At 37.9% G+C, this 19129-nt stretch overlaps 1 protein-coding gene across 19 annotated transcripts; it reads left to right on the top strand.

Moving 5' to 3' along the window:
- Positions 1-7509: 7509 nt before the first annotated feature.
- On the top strand, positions 7510-15255 carry znf207a (zinc finger protein 207, a). Of its 19 annotated transcripts, XR_014537460.1 has the most exons (14): positions 7510-7657; positions 8182-8308; positions 8392-8530; positions 8615-8788; positions 9512-9587; positions 9871-9941; positions 10063-10223; positions 10569-10649; positions 11070-11288; positions 11508-11661; positions 11769-11954; positions 12168-12254; positions 12905-12959; positions 13134-15255. XR_014537460.1 is itself a non-coding variant. In XM_083565899.1 (12 exons), exons 1-11 carry the CDS (start codon positions 7617-7619, stop codon positions 11927-11929), a joined length of 1404 nt encoding a protein of 467 aa, XP_083422025.1. In that variant the 5' UTR covers positions 7510-7616; the 3' UTR covers positions 11930-11954; positions 12168-12480. The 19 variants fall into 19 exon arrangements, 7 of the variants coding, with proteins under 7 accessions (XP_083422025.1, XP_083422024.1, XP_083422022.1 ...); XR_014537454.1 differs by lacking the exon at positions 10569-10649; XR_014537456.1 differs by lacking the exon at positions 10569-10649 and having other exon boundaries at positions 11769-11959; positions 13129-15255.
- Positions 15256-19129: the final 3874 nt, after the last annotated feature.

The raw sequence follows: 19129 nt of genomic DNA, 5'->3' as shown, positions 1-19129 counted from the left end.
GTTTGGAGGAAGAAGAATGATGAGTACCATCCCAAGAACACCATCCCTACTGTGAAGCATGGGGGTGGTAGCATCATGCTTTGGGGTGTTTTTCTGCACATGGGACAGGGCGACTGCACTGTATTAAGGAGAGGATGACCGGGGCCATGTATTGTGAGATTTTGGGGAACAACCTCCTTCCCTCAGTAAGAGCATTGAAGATGGGTCGAGGCTGGGTCTTCCAACATGACAATGACCCGAAGCATTCAGCCAGGGTAACCAAGGATTGGCTCTGTAAGAAGCATATCAAGGTTCTGGCGTGGCCTAGCCAGTCTCCAGACCTAAACCCAATAGAGAATCTTTGGAGGGAGCTCAAACTATGTTTTTCAGCGACAGGCCAGAAACCTGACTGATCTAGAGAAGATCTGTGTGGAGGAGTGGGCCAAAATCCCTCCTGCAGTGTGTGCAAACCTGGTGAAAAACTACAGGAAACGTTTGACCTCTGTAATTGCAAACAAAGGCTACTGTACCAAATATTAACATTGACTTTCTCAGGTGTTCAAATACTTATTTGCAGCTGTATCATACAAATAAATAGTTAAAAAAATCATACATTGTGATTTCTGGATTTTTTTTTTTAGATTATGTCTCTCACAGTGGACATGCACCTACGATGACAATTTCAGACCCCTCCATGATTTCTAAGTGGAAGAACTTGCAAAATAGCAGGGTGTTCAAATACTTATTTTCCTCACTGTATATATACACACACACACACACACACACACACACATACACATAAGCATGCACATGGTGGTTTCAGCAGTTCCTGTTGCTCCGTGTGTTTGTTTACGTTTTTTTTCCATTGGAAACAATCCAAAAGTTTGTCTCTCGAAGCTGCTGCAGGGCTTCATCCACTCATTAGCTAATGTATCTCCACACATATAAGGTTTTCCCCCTGTGAACTTCTTGTAGAAATGAAAGCATATTGTAGATACGAGTCATATTTTTACTAAAAGACTTCCACCCTTTTTTTTCTTTTTATTATCAGTAGCTCTCTCTCTCATCACCATTGCTTGTTTTGTTTTTTTTATCGTTCCACAAAAGGAACTATTAGCTGAACATGCTGTAAGCATGGAAATTATATTTTCTGAAATGGTGTCGTATAGAAATTTGGATGGCCAAAAACTCACATTAAATTTTACAATGTTGTACCTTACACTAGACACTATTACACTAGACACTATTACACTGTTGTACCTTACACTATTTTTCCACTTACACTAGAACTTTGTATTTTTAGTCATTTTAAGCTTGAAATGTTCTTATTCTTCTATAAACAATTTGTTAACATCAGTCACATTTCTTAAAATTTGACAATAATAATTACGTATTCCTTTGCAGTGCAGCTACACAGAAAATGAGGAATTTATATATAACCCTGATACTCCGATTGAATGTTAGACCTTCTGGGCTGTCCTCCTTAGGTTGAAAGTTGTCAAAATTGTCCTAAGGGTTTGTAACATGTAATTTAATTAGGAATGCAATCACTTTAGATTGTTGATATGGCTCCTTGTTGATAATAAGAATTAGGCACGGATACAGCTTCAATTTCAATTTTACTCCAGTGTTATTTGTATACTGCTTTTAACAGTGGACAATGTCCCAAAGCAGCTTTATAAAAATGAATAGATTACAGATACAAATTTTCATCATTAATCAGTGCCTAATAGAAATATGGGAGCCAGTGGTGACAGTGGTGAAACAAAAACTCCCTGAGATGGAATGAGGAAGAAACCTTGAGAGGAACCAGATTCAAAAGGAAACCCATCCTCATCTGGGTAGCACGTATATCTGGGTTCATGTATTCATTAGCCATTTTAAGAAACTATTGAGGATAAGAATCACTGAAATGCTGATTCAATTTTTTTTTATTGAAAAAGGAATCTGAATGGTGTCATACTGATCACTATTGTTGAAAAGAATTATTTTTCATCAGGTTCAAATAAAGTTTATAGGCTATGATACAACAACATTCACTCTGTCAAATCTAATGAAAGAACACCTTGATATCAATGTCCACTGAGTGCCACCAGGAGGATATCATAGCATTTGTCAAACGGCATGTAATATGTGGAACCTCTCCATGTAGTCAGGTCCATGTAATGCTTGAGACCACTCACCGAACTTACATTGGTACATTGTCAGCTCTAAGAGTAGTTTGGCACTGAATGAAGACTGGAACTAATATAATTCTATAATTTACCTAGCTGTAATGATGGACAGAAAACTAAGCTTTAAGCAGTAACTATCTTTTATTTACAAAAGATCATTCAGGTACTGGTACACTCTGAACTAGTTTATGAGCTGTCTTGGCAAACCAACAGACAGTCCTTAAAGTATGAACAATGCCAAAAGATGTGCTTGGTACAGCGTTATGCTGCAAATATGGTCATACTCTTAAAGAAGCTCTTGTGTGTTCGACTCCAATACTGTCTGTAATCCCAATAAGCCTGGCAGAACAAGTAGTTAGCTGCAATGAACTGCTGTAATACTGCAGTGAAATACAAGATATTGGTAAAGTTGGTCGAAATTATTAATTCATAATTTGTAATACTGTAACGACCATCTTAGAATTAGCAATTACATTGGCACGGCTATGGGTTAATTGATAAGCAAAACCTCCTTGGTGCTTTTTTACAGCTCTTTTATCAACTCGTTATTTTCTTGCTGAATACCTGCTTTTGGGCATTATATTTGGTTGTGTTTGTTCAACCGTTTTGAGGAAAATGCTTGGCTTTTCTGATTTTTTATTGTTTTTCTGCTCATCACCAAACTGAATTTCTACTGAGGATTTCACAGTTAGCTTAATGAATTTGCCCTTTTCTGACCATCTAATCTTTCAAATAAAGGGCATGCCATTTCTCTCTAGTTTATACTTATTTAAAAAAAAAATTAATAACCCTTTATAAACCGTATAGCAATGTTCTGAATGCTCCATGCTTTCCTTCAGCTCTGAGAATCAGTGTTTGCAGGAATGTATGAATCAAGGAAATAATAATAATAATAAACTTTCCATTACAGGTCTTCTACTCAGAATAAACTTTTGAATGTTTCATTATAAATGTCAGTACTTAATTTACATACATATAATGATGGTAGATAGTTGAGTGCATGACACCTTTGTTCCTTTTCTGAGTGATGTATGTATTTCAGTTTTTTTTTTGTTTAATCACATAAAGTGTTGTAATGAAAATCTAAAAAGAAATGTCCACTCTGGAGTACTAATTGTACAAATGATAAATAATATGATAGAAGCTAGACCAAGATATCCAGAGATCGCAAACAATCTAGTAGAATATAGTGCAGGGTGGGGCAGTACGGAGTAGGTTCTGGTGGGGCAGGTCTTTCTGCAGTGAGTAGAGAAATAGGCCATGTGGGGAAAGTTCTTATGACTCTTTTGTTGCTTTGCAAAAGCACATAGTGATTCATATGAACTTCTCAGAGCAAAGCCAGAATATTGGATGAAACCACTGATGGAATATGCGCTGATGGTTGATCATTTATTTTACATATTTTACCACACACCCCAAGTGACAAAATAAAATGGCAAGAAAACATTTTTCATACGAATGTGTTTAGAATATGTTTGCCTCATATGAGTGCTTGCATAATTATAATAATTATTATTATTTCAGCCATGTGATTTGTATCAGTATGAAGTGTTTTATTACTAGCTTTCATCTAAGATGACTGGCTTTTTCTTTCAGGGTCCATTATACTAGATTGTCTATCATAAACGATGGAGCTTTGCTAGTTTTTATATAATTGGGTCAAACATTGCATACAATATTGCATTTATTAAACCAGTGTACAAAAGATATTAAATATGTTTTGAATAATTTACTGGCAAAATATAAATAAAATGAATTACAGAGAATAAGGAGATGCATACAGTTCTGTAGACAATGCAATGTACAAACTTAAAATAAATATATTTAAATTGTGTACTGTTTGATTATTGTAATATGTAACGTGAGAGAGATTTGCATTTATGGAATTTGACAACCCCCTCCTTATCCAGGGCGACTTGTTATCTATTTATCACTGAGCAATTAACGGTTAAGGGTCTTCTTTGTAGGCCCAGCAGAGGCATTTTGGTAGAGTTCAGATTTTAACAGGTGGTCAACATCTTAATCACTGAGCTACTGAGTTTCCCTAATGGGATGGCAACACAAATCAAACATACCTGTCTCATGTTGAATCAGCTCTTAGACCAGTTGTATTTATTACTCATAGTTTGGAAGCAATTTTTTACTGAGGTCAATCTGATTCGTCCTGAAACCTTTTGAAGAGAATGGCATGCACAGACAATCAACTACGCCTGGGGCAAATATAATAAACACAAATGAAAGCCAGTTACAGAAATGCAAGGGCAGCTTCTCACTTCAGAACAAAAGTTGAGGCTTGGTGTGCCAAACATTCAGCAGAGTCTGCAAACAGACCACCGCCAAAAGCAGAAGCTTATGCACAAGAAGCAAAGGCTGATCTTATATTAATATTATTACACCACAGCAATGTTTCCTCTCAATATTTTCTTCCTTATGTTGTCTCAGGGTTTTTCCTTGCTACCCTTGCTCTCCTCACCTCTAGTTGCTTATTTCACATTTAGTTCACAAAAAGTTGTGATCACAACCCTATTGAACACCTTTGGGATGCATTGGAATGCGGATTTACCAAATGGAGATTTGCTGTTATGATATCCTCCACTCTTTTAGAAAGATTTTCAACTATATGTGTTTGGAGTGTGCTTATGGAGATACAGTATGTGCTTATAGCCACAGCCACTGGCTGGCTGTTAGTAAAGTCAGGTACTAGTAAGGTGAGGAGGCCGGAGTTGCAGTCAGCATTTAAATTCATTCCAATAGTGTTTATATCTTCATGGAGATTGCTTTGTAAACAGAGGCATTGTCATGCTACAAAATTGTTTGGGTCTTCGATTTCAAATGAAGGGAAAATTGCATGCTATAGCCACCAAAGACATTTTATACAATTATGAGGCTCCAACTTTGTGCTGACATTTTGGGGAAGAACTGCAAATGTTGAAAAAGTCATGAATTCAAAACCGATGCTCATATTAAAAATTAGCTCCTAAGCTCATTGGTACTTGGTTACATAATTGCACTTTTTAAATTACAGATATAAAAGTAAAGTAACTTATAATGGCACTATCCAGCGTTCACTATTTTATTTATTTTTTATTTTTTACATTTCTTCTAAGATCGTACTTTTCTCCATAGTAGAACATGAAATTAACTGAGCTGAGATCTACATATATGTCATAGAAAATCATAAGAAAAATAAGATAAGAGAAGATAAGATATAACTTTCTATAACTATATAACGTTATAAAGATATAACTATAAATTTCTCTGTTACAGCAGCAAAGAAAAAGAAATGTGCAAATAGAGACATAATACAGTATATAGTATATACACAACACAATGTAAAAATACAAAAGAAGAAAAAAATATATATATTCATCTTGTCAATCAGGATCCCCATTGGAATTTACACTCCAGATAACAAAATACACTACCAGTCAAAGGTTCGGACTCACCCATATTATGAAAACAGCCTTCTTCTCCCTTAGATATATTGCTAAGCTTCAGAGAAACATGTTGTCTATATCTGATGCAGATAAGCTCGTCCATGCATTCATGACCTCCAGACTGGACTATTGCAATGTATAAGAAGGTGGATGTCCTGCATCATTAATTAACAAGCAACAATTAGTCCAGAATGCAGCAGCCAGAGTTCTCACAAGGTCGAGAAAATCTGACCATATAACCCCCATTTTATCATCCCTAAACTGGCTACCTGTTGAATTTCAAATCAACTACAAACTATTGCTATTTACTTATGAAGACCCAAATGGTTTAGCTCCCATGTATTTATGTAGTTTTCTAACACGATATTGAGATCTCAAAACTTTGGACTTTTAGCAGTTCCTAGAATAGCAAACTCCACTATAGGCGGTAGAACATTTTCACATTTCGCTCCTAAACTTTGGAATAGCCAGACACACGCTTCCAGTTTAAGCACACATTAGAGACATATCTTTTTAGCATTCCCAAGCATAACACATCACATAATTATATTATGAACAGCAGCCATGCTCATTCCGCTCCACTGCTTCTCTTTCTCTACCTAATCTGAGGCATCCTGAGGTTGCGCCAGCTCCAGTTGTGTCCCACGTCATGAAGATTATGGACTTTCAAAGAGTAGATGCCGACCCCCAAACATCCCAAACTATCTAGAGATGTACGCGCCATTTGGATCCCACCTTATGTAGAGTTTTGACATTAGAATTCTTAGAACATTTAAAGGCTCAGACATGGAGGAGTTGCTGTTGGATCTATCATGATCTCAGATGTTGAGCTATTTTGCTGTTTACCTGCTGTTTTTGCACCTTTGACTCTTACACTGTTTACATGCTGTCTTTTGCACCACTTGACTGCTGCCGTTTTTTGCGCTGCATTGTGTCTGTTTCTCAACGCTGCGGCCCGGGTTCAGTCCCCGGTCAGGGAACCGACCCCAGCTATTAGGGTTGCACAAGCCTTAGTGCCGGTCCCAAGCCCGGATAAATGGGTTGCGTTAGGAAGGACATCCAGTTTAAAAATGTGCCAAATCAAACATGCAGATGATCTGCTGTGGCGCCCCCTAATGGGAGAAGCCGAAATAAAGTTTTTATTGTGTCTGTTTATATTCCAGTTATAGTTTTTACAGTTCTCTTTGCACAGTACTGTATAATCATAGTGTACAGTAGGTGTGTCTTGTCTTGTGTTGTCTGTCTGCACTGTCTGTCTGTACTGGTTTTTGTCTGCACTGTTTGCACTAGGTTGCACGCGATGCACTTTACATAGCGTGTGTTGTGTTGAAGCTCTATGTTGTTTAGTGTAGCACCAGGGTTCCGGAGGAACATTGTCTCATTTTTACTGTATACTGTGTACCACTGTGTATAGTAGAAATGACAATAAAAGCCTCTTGACTTGACTTGATTTTATAAGTTGCTTAATAGCTCCTGGTTCCACAACATCAACTGACTGTATACGACTGTAGAAAGGACATTACACAGGACAAGGACAAGGAGTCACACAGACTCCGGTGCTCATGGTAGTTCTCTCTCTCTCTCTCTCTCTCTCTCTCTCTCTCTCTCTCTCTCTCTCTCTCTCTCCTGTGTATTGTATTGTTTTTAAGATGTATAATCACACTCTTGATATGACCCAAATGAGGATGGGTTCCTCTTTCTAGTCTGGTTTCTCTCTAGGTTTCTTCTTCATACAATCTAATAGAGGCTTGCTCAGAAGATGAGAGAAGGTGTGTCTAAACTTTTGAGTGGTAGTGTATGATAAAAGAACTACTAGCAGCCCAGTTAATGTTTTTTTAATTGTATTTTTCCCTCTCACATGGTTCCGCTCCACTCCACACCAGTAGGGAGCGAAGTCTCAGGGCTAGTGTTAAGCACTTCCGTTTTTTACCCACTTCCGCTTTCGCCATTTTCTCCTGCCAAATGTTTGGTCTTTGAGTTGTGTCCTGGTGATTCACGAATAAATAACACATTATTCTGTTAGACCATGGGAAGGAAAAAGAAGAAGCAGATGAAACCATGGTGTTGGTATCCTTTTTTTTTAAAAATGAGAAAAAGTTGTTGGTTCTGAGATTTGAAGATGAAAAATCTGGAAAAAAAAAACAGACAAGCCGAGCGCCAGGCAAAACACGACACCGGTTTGTTTCTTTAGTCAGCCTCAAATATTATGAGAAACAAAAATAATTTACTTGATATTTTATTGTTTTTGTAAAAATTTGGGTTTAGGGGTTTAGAGACTCAGTTAAAACCTTTTTAAGTGTGGAATATATTGTGCAATTTGTGCGCATGCGTAGTAAATACAAAGCTGCATCTGCGTCAAAGCAGTATTCGTTTTTAATAGATATTTATAGTCGTAATATTTTGTATATATTAAAATATATTAATACATTTTTCTATATTAAAATCATGCTAGGAAGCATGTTATTTATGATTGTTAGATCAATGTTCTCATAGTAATGATCCATTTTGATCAATAATATATTTAATCAAATGTCTATTCATTGATTTAAGCCAATCGTTTTGCTCCAGTTGGACCTGAACTGTTAATGCAGGTATTGTAACAGGGATTTTGATGATGAAAAGATTCTTATTCAGCACCAGAAGGCCAAACATTTCAAGTGTCACATATGTCACAAGAAGCTATACACCGGGCCAGGCCTCGCTATCCACTGCATGCAGGTGAGGACGTGTTTGTGTGTTGATATTCCTATACCTATGATCTGCTTGTTGAGAAACAAGACGCTTTATTTTTTTTGTTGAAGGTTCACAAAGAAACCATTGATGGCGTTCCCAATGCGATCCCAGGACGAACAGACATTGAACTGGAAATTTATGGCATGGAGGGTATTCCAGAGAAAGATATGGAGGAAAGGAGACGGGTGCTCGAGCAGAAAACACAGGGTAGGTTACGTCCAAGCATACTCGTGTGCTTTTTTTGTTACCCCATTTTATACATCTTCACCTATTGTTTATATGTTCACTCAGAAAACCAGAAAAAAAAACAGAACCAGGATGACTCAGACGAGGATGATGATGACGAAGAAGCAGGGCCATCATTCCAGCAGGCAGCAGCACAGCCTCCAGCCGCTTATGCACCTATGGCACAGCCTGGAATGGCACCTGTGCCCACACCAGGGATGCCACCTGGAACCTACTCAGGTGAGCCAAATACACTTCACATTATTTTTGGTAATAAAACTGAATTAGTGAAGTGTCTTTTATTTAAAACCTGCTTACTGCCTTCAAAGGTCTCATTTGGAATTTGCATATTTCCGCAGTGTCTTTAAAGGAGATGCTGTACTTTATTTTTTCTGTCTAGTTTTATTAGTATAGCACCTTTAACAATGCACATTGTCCGAAATCAACCTTTGTCTGTTAAATATACCTTTTATATACAGAAGTTTTGGGACACCTGACTTTTCCAGCTCCAGTTTATTGCAGGCACACAATTATAATGGATGCACTTTGGTAGCAGAAAATTTTCCCTTCACTGGCACTGGAAAACATAAATCTGTTGCAGCATGACAATGCCAGTGTGCACTTAGCCAACTCCATGCTTTACATAAGTTTTTATATGAGTAACTGAGGGTACTAATGTCATTGTGCCTGAATAAGCACAAATCTTCACAAGCACACTTCAAAATCTAGTGGAGCATCTTTCATTGCAAATGAGGGACTAAATGTGGAATGACTTGTTTAAAAAGTACGCACCAATCTTATAGTCAAGTGTCCACAAAGCTTTGGTGTAGCGACACAAATCTTGAATTTTGCATTTTGTTGTGTTTTTAGTTACGGAAAGAGAGTGCTATTGCGAGCTGTGTCATTGAGGTATCTATTAAATTTCCTGTACTGCTATTTTTTTTATATATATATATATTTCAGGAATGCCACCAATGATGCCTGCTGTCCCTCCAATGATGCCAGGGATGCCCCCAGTCATGCCAGGAATGCCACCTGGGTAAGAATTCACAAATAAACATGACCTTAAAGCAGTTACCGTCTCTTTTGTCTATGGGTAAACATCTAACCAGGAGGTGGAGAAATATATCATGTGTTCATCTTTTGACCTCAAACCTTAATATCTTCAGTGTAAAACAAAAATAATTGCTCTTTCCATTCCAATACCTTTGTAAGGGAGTGTATGTAGGTAATAGAGTATTAATGTCATTGTAGTTTTGTTTTATTTGACTGTTTTGTTAAAAAACAGTAACTTTTCATTATTTTTTTTATTTTTTTTACAGCATGATGCCAATGGGTGGCATGATGCCACCTGGACCAGGGATGCCTCCAATGATGCCTGGCATGCCACCAGGTATAAAGAATTAAGAGTAAATTTATATTCGCACTAAAAAAAAATTGCATGAAGCTTGTCCTGTATGAAATGCGATTCCTAGTGCAAAAAAAACGTGACTATGATTTGTTGCTCCTGACAGGAATGCCCCCTCCTATGGGACATCGTCCAAGTATGAACCACATGCCACAAGCTCCTGCGTCCACCACGGCCGGCATGATCCCAAGAGCAGCTACGCCCGCTGCCACAGTAGCTGCTCCACAGCCTGCAGTTACCAAGCCCTTGTTCCCTAGTGCAGGACAGGTGTGTGAAAACTAGTTTTTAAAGAATTCTTGATGACTGAAAATGGTCACCAAGCTTACGTTATTGTAACTGTTGGATTCACACCCAGACCAGTAATAATGCAAAGTATTCAGATCAGGGTGTTTTTATAAGCTAAATAAGAGCATGGCGTTTATACACGATAACAGTTCAGATCAAATGTAAGAAATGCATTTTTATATCAAATCTTGTCAGCTTGTTCTCCAACATTTGCCACCTTTTAAAGGGTGCATGAAGGTACATTGTAGGCATGAGCTGAAATGTAGTGAAGTCAATGGTGCAGCTGTGTTGAGGGACTTTGCTCTTTGCTTTTTCTCCATGCTGCAGATGGGGACTCGAGCTCCCAGCACAAGCTCGGCCTCCTCCAGTATGGACACTTTGTCAGCACCCTCTAAACCGCTGTCGCAAGTACGCAGCAGCCTGCTGACCTAGTGAAACTAGGCTTTTACCGAAATATTCACGACTAGTTGATTTTCCACTGATAGGGTGCTGGTGCCTGATTAAAAACAGTTTGCCTCAGCAAAGTGCTGCTGGTCTGGAACCAAGAAGTTACAGTCTTTTATTGGTTCGCTTGTACCAGCACCAACACCTTGTCAGTAAAAAAAAACAGTAGCAAGCGCTGCCTTGGAGGACCACAGCACTGCACAGTTTATTGGTCTACCTGCTATAATCTAACATAAAAAAAGTACTTAATGTTCCAAACTGAATATACACTTTAATATAAGCTGTTCTGTGGCATGGCCCTTCAGGACTCGGCATGGGTAACAGGAGTGTTTATCATGGATATTTTGGTGATTTTGGCTTATTTGGACGTTTCTGTGTCACCAGGCTCAGCAGGGTGTGCCTGGGGCAGCAGTGGGGCTTTCAGCCTCTTCTTCTGCTGCTCCCAAAGCCACATTCCCAGCCTACAGCCAGCCTATGCCCTCTGCTGCCAGCGCAGGCAGCACTGTGGCCAAACCTGCCACCCCCATTACAAGTAAGCCAGCTACCCTCACCACTACCAGTGCAACCAGTAAGTTGATCCACCCTGATGAGGATATTTCTCTGGTAAGTTTCCAAATAGGGCTCCACCCTTGTAAAGTAAGTAATGAATCAGAATGTTAAATGTGTGATACTAATTTAAGATAATATACATGTTTATAAATTTTATGCATGCTTGCTGTATTGAATTTCTCTCTTATCCACTGTATCTTAATTATGTAACTTGAACAGCAGTAATTACAATCATCCCTGATTGTGCTTTATTTACTTGTATGTGTGTATCAGGAAGAGCTACGTGCTCAGCTACCACGCTATCAGTGTAAGATCCCTAGCACAGGGCAGGCACATGTCAGCACTTCTCCTGTTGGGCCAATGGGAGGGGTGATGCCTGCTCAGGGTTCTTCATCACAGCAGCCAGGAGTCAGACATCCCATGCATGGTATAGTCCCTTTTTCTGATGGAAAATGGAATTAATTCATGTAATCACTGTTATGAGCCATTTTGCTCTGTACAAGTTTGTCATTTGTTGTATTTTTTTTTAATCAGGGCCTTATGGTACCCCATCCCAGGCAGTGCCTGGTTATGTACCAGGGGCAATGTCACCTTATGGGCATGGTCCCCCAATGGTTCCTCCTTACCAGGGAGCTCCCCCAAGACCGCCTATGGCCATGAGGCCTCCTGTAATGTCCCAGGGAGGCCGTTATTGAAGCTCAAAACACCAGTCTCCGATAGGTTTGGTGAATCAACCATTTTCTCATGTAATGGTGTTCTTAAGAAGCCAAATCTTTTAAGGATAATTGTAATTACATTTTGTCTAATAATGTAAAATGGGAAAAAAAAACAGCACTGGTTTAGGCATGAATTTTTGCATAGTTTTTATTTAGACCTCTCATATGTTGCCGATTCTATAGTGTGGCTTTTTTCCTCCCCCTATGTTCCGTTTAGGTTTTTAGAAGTGAAGTTTAGTAAATATGGTTCGTAATAATTTGAAGCGGCTGGAGTAACGTGAACAGTACAGCACCTTTTATCAAGGCAAGTCTTTGTAAACATACTACTGTACTAAACAAAGTAAGCCTTCACAGCACCTTTAGGTGCTGTTGGACTTCATGTCCCCAGCTTTGCTTGGTGAGGGCTTCAGTTAGATGTAAATGTTTTTGTATGCCTGCTTATCTTTACTTATAAATCATACCAATAATATCTGATGTGAAAAATGTCTGTATTAATATGCAAACTGTAATAAACAGTGTTGAAAACTTAAGCCTCTTTCTTCATGACAGAGGGAAGGATCTGTGCAAAGGTTTGTACTGGCTGCATGATTGCAATAATATGTCAATGCAATGGCGCATTCATCTGTTCAGGACATCAACCTAGTCATCCACATTCATTTTAAATAACCCATGCAGTAGTGTCCTTTTAACACCTGGCATAATAAAGAGAAACACAGTGTCAAAAAAAAGAATATGGATGGCTTTGTGTCTCTTGTCAAAATCATTGTCATGTTCATTTCAGGTATCGGGCTTAAAATCTATGGGGGTTAAATATTCTAGTGTGCGGTCACAAATAGAGTTAGATGTCTAGCTTTGGTGTGATTGGGGGAAAAGCAATGTAATTTGAAGCAGAAGTACTTTGGATCCTGGTGACTTGATGTGTTGCTAAACTGAGGATCTTTCTTCTCCCTGTAGCGATGCCATGGGACCGGCTGAGGTTGAGACTCACTGGTGCCCTGTTCAGGCTGAGGCAAGTCTCATATTTTTCTTTTTAATTTCTTACGAACGGGGGGGCCCTCACAGCCTCACGGCTGTTGGATTTCAATGTCCCCAAACTTGTAGCAAGTTTGGTGATGGCCCCTGGTATTATTCACAATAGAGAAAAATATAACTAACCTCTTCTGCTTTTGTTTCCAAAGTGCAGAGGTGGGAACAAGTAACAAGTAAGTTTCAAGTCTTAATACTCAAGTCCCAAGTAAAGACCTAAATCGTGAACAAATCGAAATGCGTTCCTTTCTAAATTTAAAATCCAATTTCATTATTTAACGTTAAAGTAAATCTAACCTAAGTCTAAACTAATATTTATATTTTTAACCTAAGTGTCACTGATAAAAAAAAGAAAAAAAAAAGAAATACAGAGTAATTCTGAAAACTGTAGTTGCGCTTTCCACAAACACGACGTGCATTTAAATGACATCACATTGATCAGGAATGTCAGACTTGACAGACAGTCCTGGATACATGAATACAGATTTGTTTTTCCTCTTATGAGACACCAAATATAGTCCAATAAGTTCTCTATATTTATCTGATGTGTTTAAATATACACAATATGGACAAAGGTATAAGGGCACCTGACTTGAGCCAAACTGTTACCACAAAGTTGGTGGCACACAGTTGTATAGGATGTCCTTCTTACCCAAACCTGCTTCAGCATAATGACGCCCCTGTGTACAAAGCCAGCATCATGAAGATATGCTTTCCTCTCCTGCTTTAGACCTCTGACCTCAAACCTATTGAACAAGTTTAGAATGAATTAGAAACACTGACTGCACTCCAGGCCTCCTCACCTCACCCCTATCAGTGCCTGACTTTACTAACTAAATATAATGGAACATCTTCCCAAAAAAAGTGGCGGTTATTAAAACTAAATGGGGACTAAATGTGGAAAATGTTAAGAAAGCACAAAAAGCTATCTAATAATTAAACCTAAAATAAATCTGACCCATCGAATGGTCAGGTGTCCACAAACCTTTGTCGATATAGATCAGACACCAATATAATATCAATCAACTGAATGACCAGTCTTTTTTTTAAATGGATGCAATGCATACATGTCATTTGTAATAATTAATGAAGGTCTAGACATGCCATTCTTATAAAGCCAAATGTGATTGAAGCTCATGATTGTCTTGAATGCTTTACCAAAATGTTACAGCTTAGGCTTTGCAATTAAAGAATGTGTGCTTGAGTATACTTCATTCAGACAGTGTTGTGATTTGTCCATTTCCTGAGAGGAGCAAGAGTCAAAGTAATCGAGTAATTGTGTTTAGTCAAGTCTTAAACATTTTTAGACAATTGTCATTGTGACTCGAGTTCTCTGGTTGGAGCGAGTGACAATCAGATGTACTAATTACATTTTTTTCTTAGTGCCCCCCATATATAATTTTTACTCAGCATCCAGGTATTAAGTGCCTGCTGAAATTCAGTTATACTGGAAACAAATGAGCAAATTCCAAAGCTTATTTCTGAGTTTGCTGGACTAGCAGGTTCTTTTCAATATATCACAGATATGACATTTGCAGTGCTGTGTGTTGGTCTTGGTCTTCCTGTTTCTTTCACATCAGATACTGATCATATTACCTGTTGTCGGTAAGTGTCACAGTCTCAGCTTAGCCTTTTTAAATGGTAAGCTTTCTTTGTTCTTTGTTTTTTCGAATCTTTTGCAAACAGGCCTTTTCTTGGAATAGTGCATGCAGTGGGTTTACGTTAGACTTGGTGTAAACCATAGCAGATTGTTTAGCTGGAGAAAAATGATGTCCATTGTCCATGTAATGTTAATTTTATGCCACCGATCGACCTAAAACGTCAACTTTTTGGACAACGTCTTTGTAAAAAGTTGAACAAAACTGGAAATGTATTTATTGTATTTGTTTATTTATTATATGGTTTGTGCACTGGATAATCAGCAGCAATTTTTTAGTTGGGAAATGTATTTTTGAAAAACCTACTGCTTGTATTTCTCATTGTTATATTTAATGTCTACACACTCAAGGAGCTTTTCCCATCCCTTAGCAGTGTTTACCATTTTAGAAGTTGTGGGACGTATCATCAGCGAGAGTGGTATGCTGTGGATAAGTAATAGGATTTATCGCTTGATGGATATGAATGAAAAGAATGCTATTACATTTCAAGAAAACATCTGTTTATAGCTTCCTGTTGTGTTTTTGTAACAATAAAATATTAAAGGTGAAATGAGTTAATATTAGCAGAGTATCAGAAAATGTTTGTTTTCCTCCATCAGTGAAATAAAAGCTACAAAAGACTGTTGTATATGATTTTTTTTTTTTATATACTTTTCACTTTATTTCATATAAATCATAGAGTAATTACTGTAGTGTAACTTTCTGTAACGTAACTGAAATCCACCTTACTGAGTTGGTGCCAACATTTTTCCATTGTTGAAGTGGTGCCTTTTTTCCCCTGGGTGTGATGCATCCCTATCAGGAAGGTGCTACTCTCGTTTTCTATAACATAGCTCACAATTTATTAGTGGCAAACTAAGTGTCTTCCTTGGGTTCATCTGATCAGGGACTTTTACAGAAATGTGGATTAAACAAAATCATTTGGTAGCTTCAATTGAATGAACTTTCTCATATACAGCTGTTATGCACATTTGGTTATTTTAAGAGAAACACTTGCTCATTAATACATGTAGGCCATCCAACAATGGCACAGTGCAACATTAAAAGAAATATTAGGTTTGATGGACTCTGTATAGTGAATAGATTGTGGGCATTCGCATTGGAAGATAAACAATATTTAAAATAAATTTCACATATGATTCTCCATCAGTGAACATTTAAAGACCCTTTGGCATGGAGAACCTAATTTGAGTCGCTCAGGAGCACCTGGTTTAACAACTTCAACTGACTGAACAAGACTAGAAAGGACATTACTCATATTCGCACACTGGCGCTCATTATATTTCTCACTCTCATACTCTTGTCAACCAAATGTGTATGGGTTCCCCTTTTTTTTTTCTTGCCACAGTTGCCCCAGGCTCGCTCACCGGGGATAAATATACACACGTTTCAATATGAGAATTTTGTTCAATAATTCTTACATTTTGTAAAGCTGCTTTGATGCAGTGTCCATTGTGAAAAGTGATATAGAAATAAAATGTAATTGCATTCCATTGGTTCAAGTTGTGACATTTTGACCTCAATTCATATGGTGACCTACTATGAAATATTGTCTTTATGCTTGCCAGTCACTGTGCGGAGTGTGGTTTTAAGTGACAATCATACTCTTTTGATCCCCTCTTAAATCCTGGGGCAGTGTTTCAAGAACTGGACAACCTTATACTTATGGTTCATGAGAAAACAACTTGTTGAGCAAACACGTGATTAGGTCTATTGATTTTTTTCATTTCAGTCTGGACCATAACCATTTTGATCGTGCTTCTACACTGGTTGGAACATGTCAGCAGTGCACACTGAGTTGGGAATATCCAAATTGATTTGCAGACAATATTGTAACTAGAGATGAACACGATGGTTTAACAGGTTGTTCTTTGTCACCTGAAATGTGTCCCAGGAAACAAACTATAGACATAGTGTGCTCTCGACTTTGATTCAGAATTGAGGTCTAATTTCACCAGCCTTCTTTCCAGGTCTGCTTCATCATTGTTGCATAATTAGCACAGAGGATTCCCAAATCGAAGAGTGTTTAGTGTTACCGCTCTCTGCTTCAGGGCTGACCCTGTTTTATGACTCTAATCTGCTTATAAGAAAACTTTCCCTGTACTGTACTGTAAATTGAATAAATATCGTCTACAAATATCTGTTTAAATAATTTTGCTCATCTAATAATTGGGTGGTCCTAGTTTCATTTTATAGGCTTTACAATATTGGCCAATTTCATTGCAATATTTGCCTAATTTTCTTAATTTAAAACAATTAAAATGAATAATACCTTCCCGTGGGCTCACCACCTGCAGGAGGGACCGTAAGGGACGGTGCTATGAGCATTGGGCAGCAGTCAGAGGTGGGGGCCTGCTTAGACTGCTGCCCCCGCGACCCGAATTACGGATAAGCGGGAGAAAATGAATGAATGAATGAATGAAAAATGAATAATATATTGTTTTTATAGTGTTCAAAAGACAATTATTTCTGTTTTCTTCAACAGTCTCTTCAGTCACTAGATCTGAACTGCATAGAGGAACTGGAGATTCAGCACACAGTTGATAAATCCGTGGCAAATGCATGATAGAAGTTTCCAGATCCTTGTGAAAAGGCTGAGTACAGAGAGTCCCGCAAACTATATTAATGTTTTTCTCTTTCGTGCCAGGAGTACATATGCCCATTTTCAATCAGTTTCTTACAGAAACATTGCAGTTCATTTATGTTCATTACCACTTTATACAGGTCCAAGTCCATCCAGGAGACACTTGGGTTGAGAGGCAGGGAAAGGGAAGACATCACATACAGGTGCATCTCCAGAATATTTTTAAAAAGTTGATTTATTTTAGTAATTCAATACAAAAAGTGAAACTTGTATATTATATAGAATAATCACACACAGACTGATATATGTCAAGAGTTTATTTCTTTTCATTTGGATGATTATGGCTTTCAGCTAACAGGAAATGGCTTTTCATCTCAGAAAATTTGAATACTGTAAAAAAAAAAAAAAAAAGTTCAATATTGGAGACTTGTGATGTCAAACTAATAATTAAATCCAAACACCTGCAAAGGTTTCCTGAGCCTAAATGGTGTCAGTCTGGTTCAGGCTATACAATCATGAGGGAAGACTGCTGACTTGACAGTTGTCTAGAAGACCATCATTGACACCCTGCACATGGAGGCTAAGACACAAAAGGTCATTGCTAAAGAAGCTGCTGTTCACAGAGTGCTGCATCCAAGCACATAAATGGAAAGTTGAATGGAAGGGAAATAATGTGGTAGAAAAAGATGAAACGAAGCCCATTCAAGAATTTGGGGAGATTCACAAAGAGTCAGTCCTTCAAGAGCCACCACACACAGACGTATCCATGGGCTACAACCAGTGCTCAAATTGAGAGGGAAAGGAGGGGGATCCAGTTGTTGTGTAATATATATATTGGCCACCCCTTGGCCACCCCTGGCTTAGAGGGTCAAACAACCATCTCCTATATGACCAGCAATTCAATCCTGTCTGCAGGTTGGGTTCTAATCTTGTGGACTGTCATATTTATGAAAATGAATAAATAAATAAAAAGAGAGGACTGGTTCTACTGAGCTCAAGGATATGAGATCTTTATCATTGTGCCACAGCATGTTTCTTTTTAACTGTTTATCATAATATTGATAAAACCACACCTTTCAGCCTTAAACTCTTAAACTCAAATAGGTTTGGGGCCTGGTTTCAGGTCATAGAATTTTTTTTCTTTGTTAATAATTTGTCAGCTGGTATGTAATCAAAGATAAACCCCGTAAAAAGAGCAAGGTGTATCAGCTCTGATGGCTCACTGTACTTGTTTTATAGTTAAACCTCAGTTCATCCCTGTCTCAGGACTGCAGTAGGTTTTCAAACCAAAAGAAAAAGTATGTAGTGTCCCACATAGACCACACTGATCACAGAGATGTGAGAGAAGCATGCATTTAAAAAAATATAATCATCAAATCATTCATGTTTTGAACTTCCAAGTGGATTCATATCCTGGTTAGGTGATATAAGTGTCTCTATTTCTACTAGTCGAAGTGTCAAGATAGACCCCCTTAAAAAAACCCTACATCATACTGGCAGATTTTTGGCTGAATGGATTAAGTCCAGTAAATCACTGAATGTGAACAGGAGACCAAAAAATGCAAATGAGCTGAAGGCCTGTGTCAAAGACACCTGAGGCAGTAATTATCACAAAAGGAGCCTCGAGCAATTATTGAGTACATATACAGTAAATGAACATACTTTCTAGAAGCCCAACAATTCACTAAAAATGTTTTTTTAATTGGTTTCAAGAAGTATTCTATTTTTTTTTGAGATAGTGAATTGGTGGGTTTTTGTTAAATGTGAGCCAAAATCCAAAAAATGTAAAGAAATAAACACTTGAAATATATCAGGCTGTGTGTGATGAATCTACATAATATACCAGTTCAACTTTTTGTTTTGAATTACTAAAATAAATAAACTTTTTAATGATATTGGTATTTTTTGCAA

Source organism: Silurus aristotelis, assembly GCF_946808225.1.
Source record: "Silurus aristotelis genome assembly, chromosome: 17".
In the NCBI taxonomy this organism is placed as follows: domain Eukaryota; kingdom Metazoa; phylum Chordata; class Actinopteri; order Siluriformes; family Siluridae; genus Silurus; species Silurus aristotelis.
This window is presented reverse-complemented; position numbering and strand designations above follow the sequence as displayed.

What these genes read in the sequence shown, in the direction of transcription:
- znf207a (XM_083565899.1), top strand. Translation starts at nt 7,617, where the DNA reads ATGGGAAGGAAAAAGAAGAAGCAGATGAAACCATGGTGTTG. An exon ending in TCGCTATCCACTGCATGCAG is followed by an intron (nt 8,309 to 8,391) that starts GTGAGGACGTGT and finishes TTTTTGTTGAAG; the next exon opens with GTTCACAAAGAAACCATTGA. An exon ending in AGTCAGACATCCCATGCATG is followed by an intron (nt 11,662 to 11,768) that starts GTATAGTCCCTT and finishes TTTTTTAATCAG; the next exon opens with GGCCTTATGGTACCCCATCC.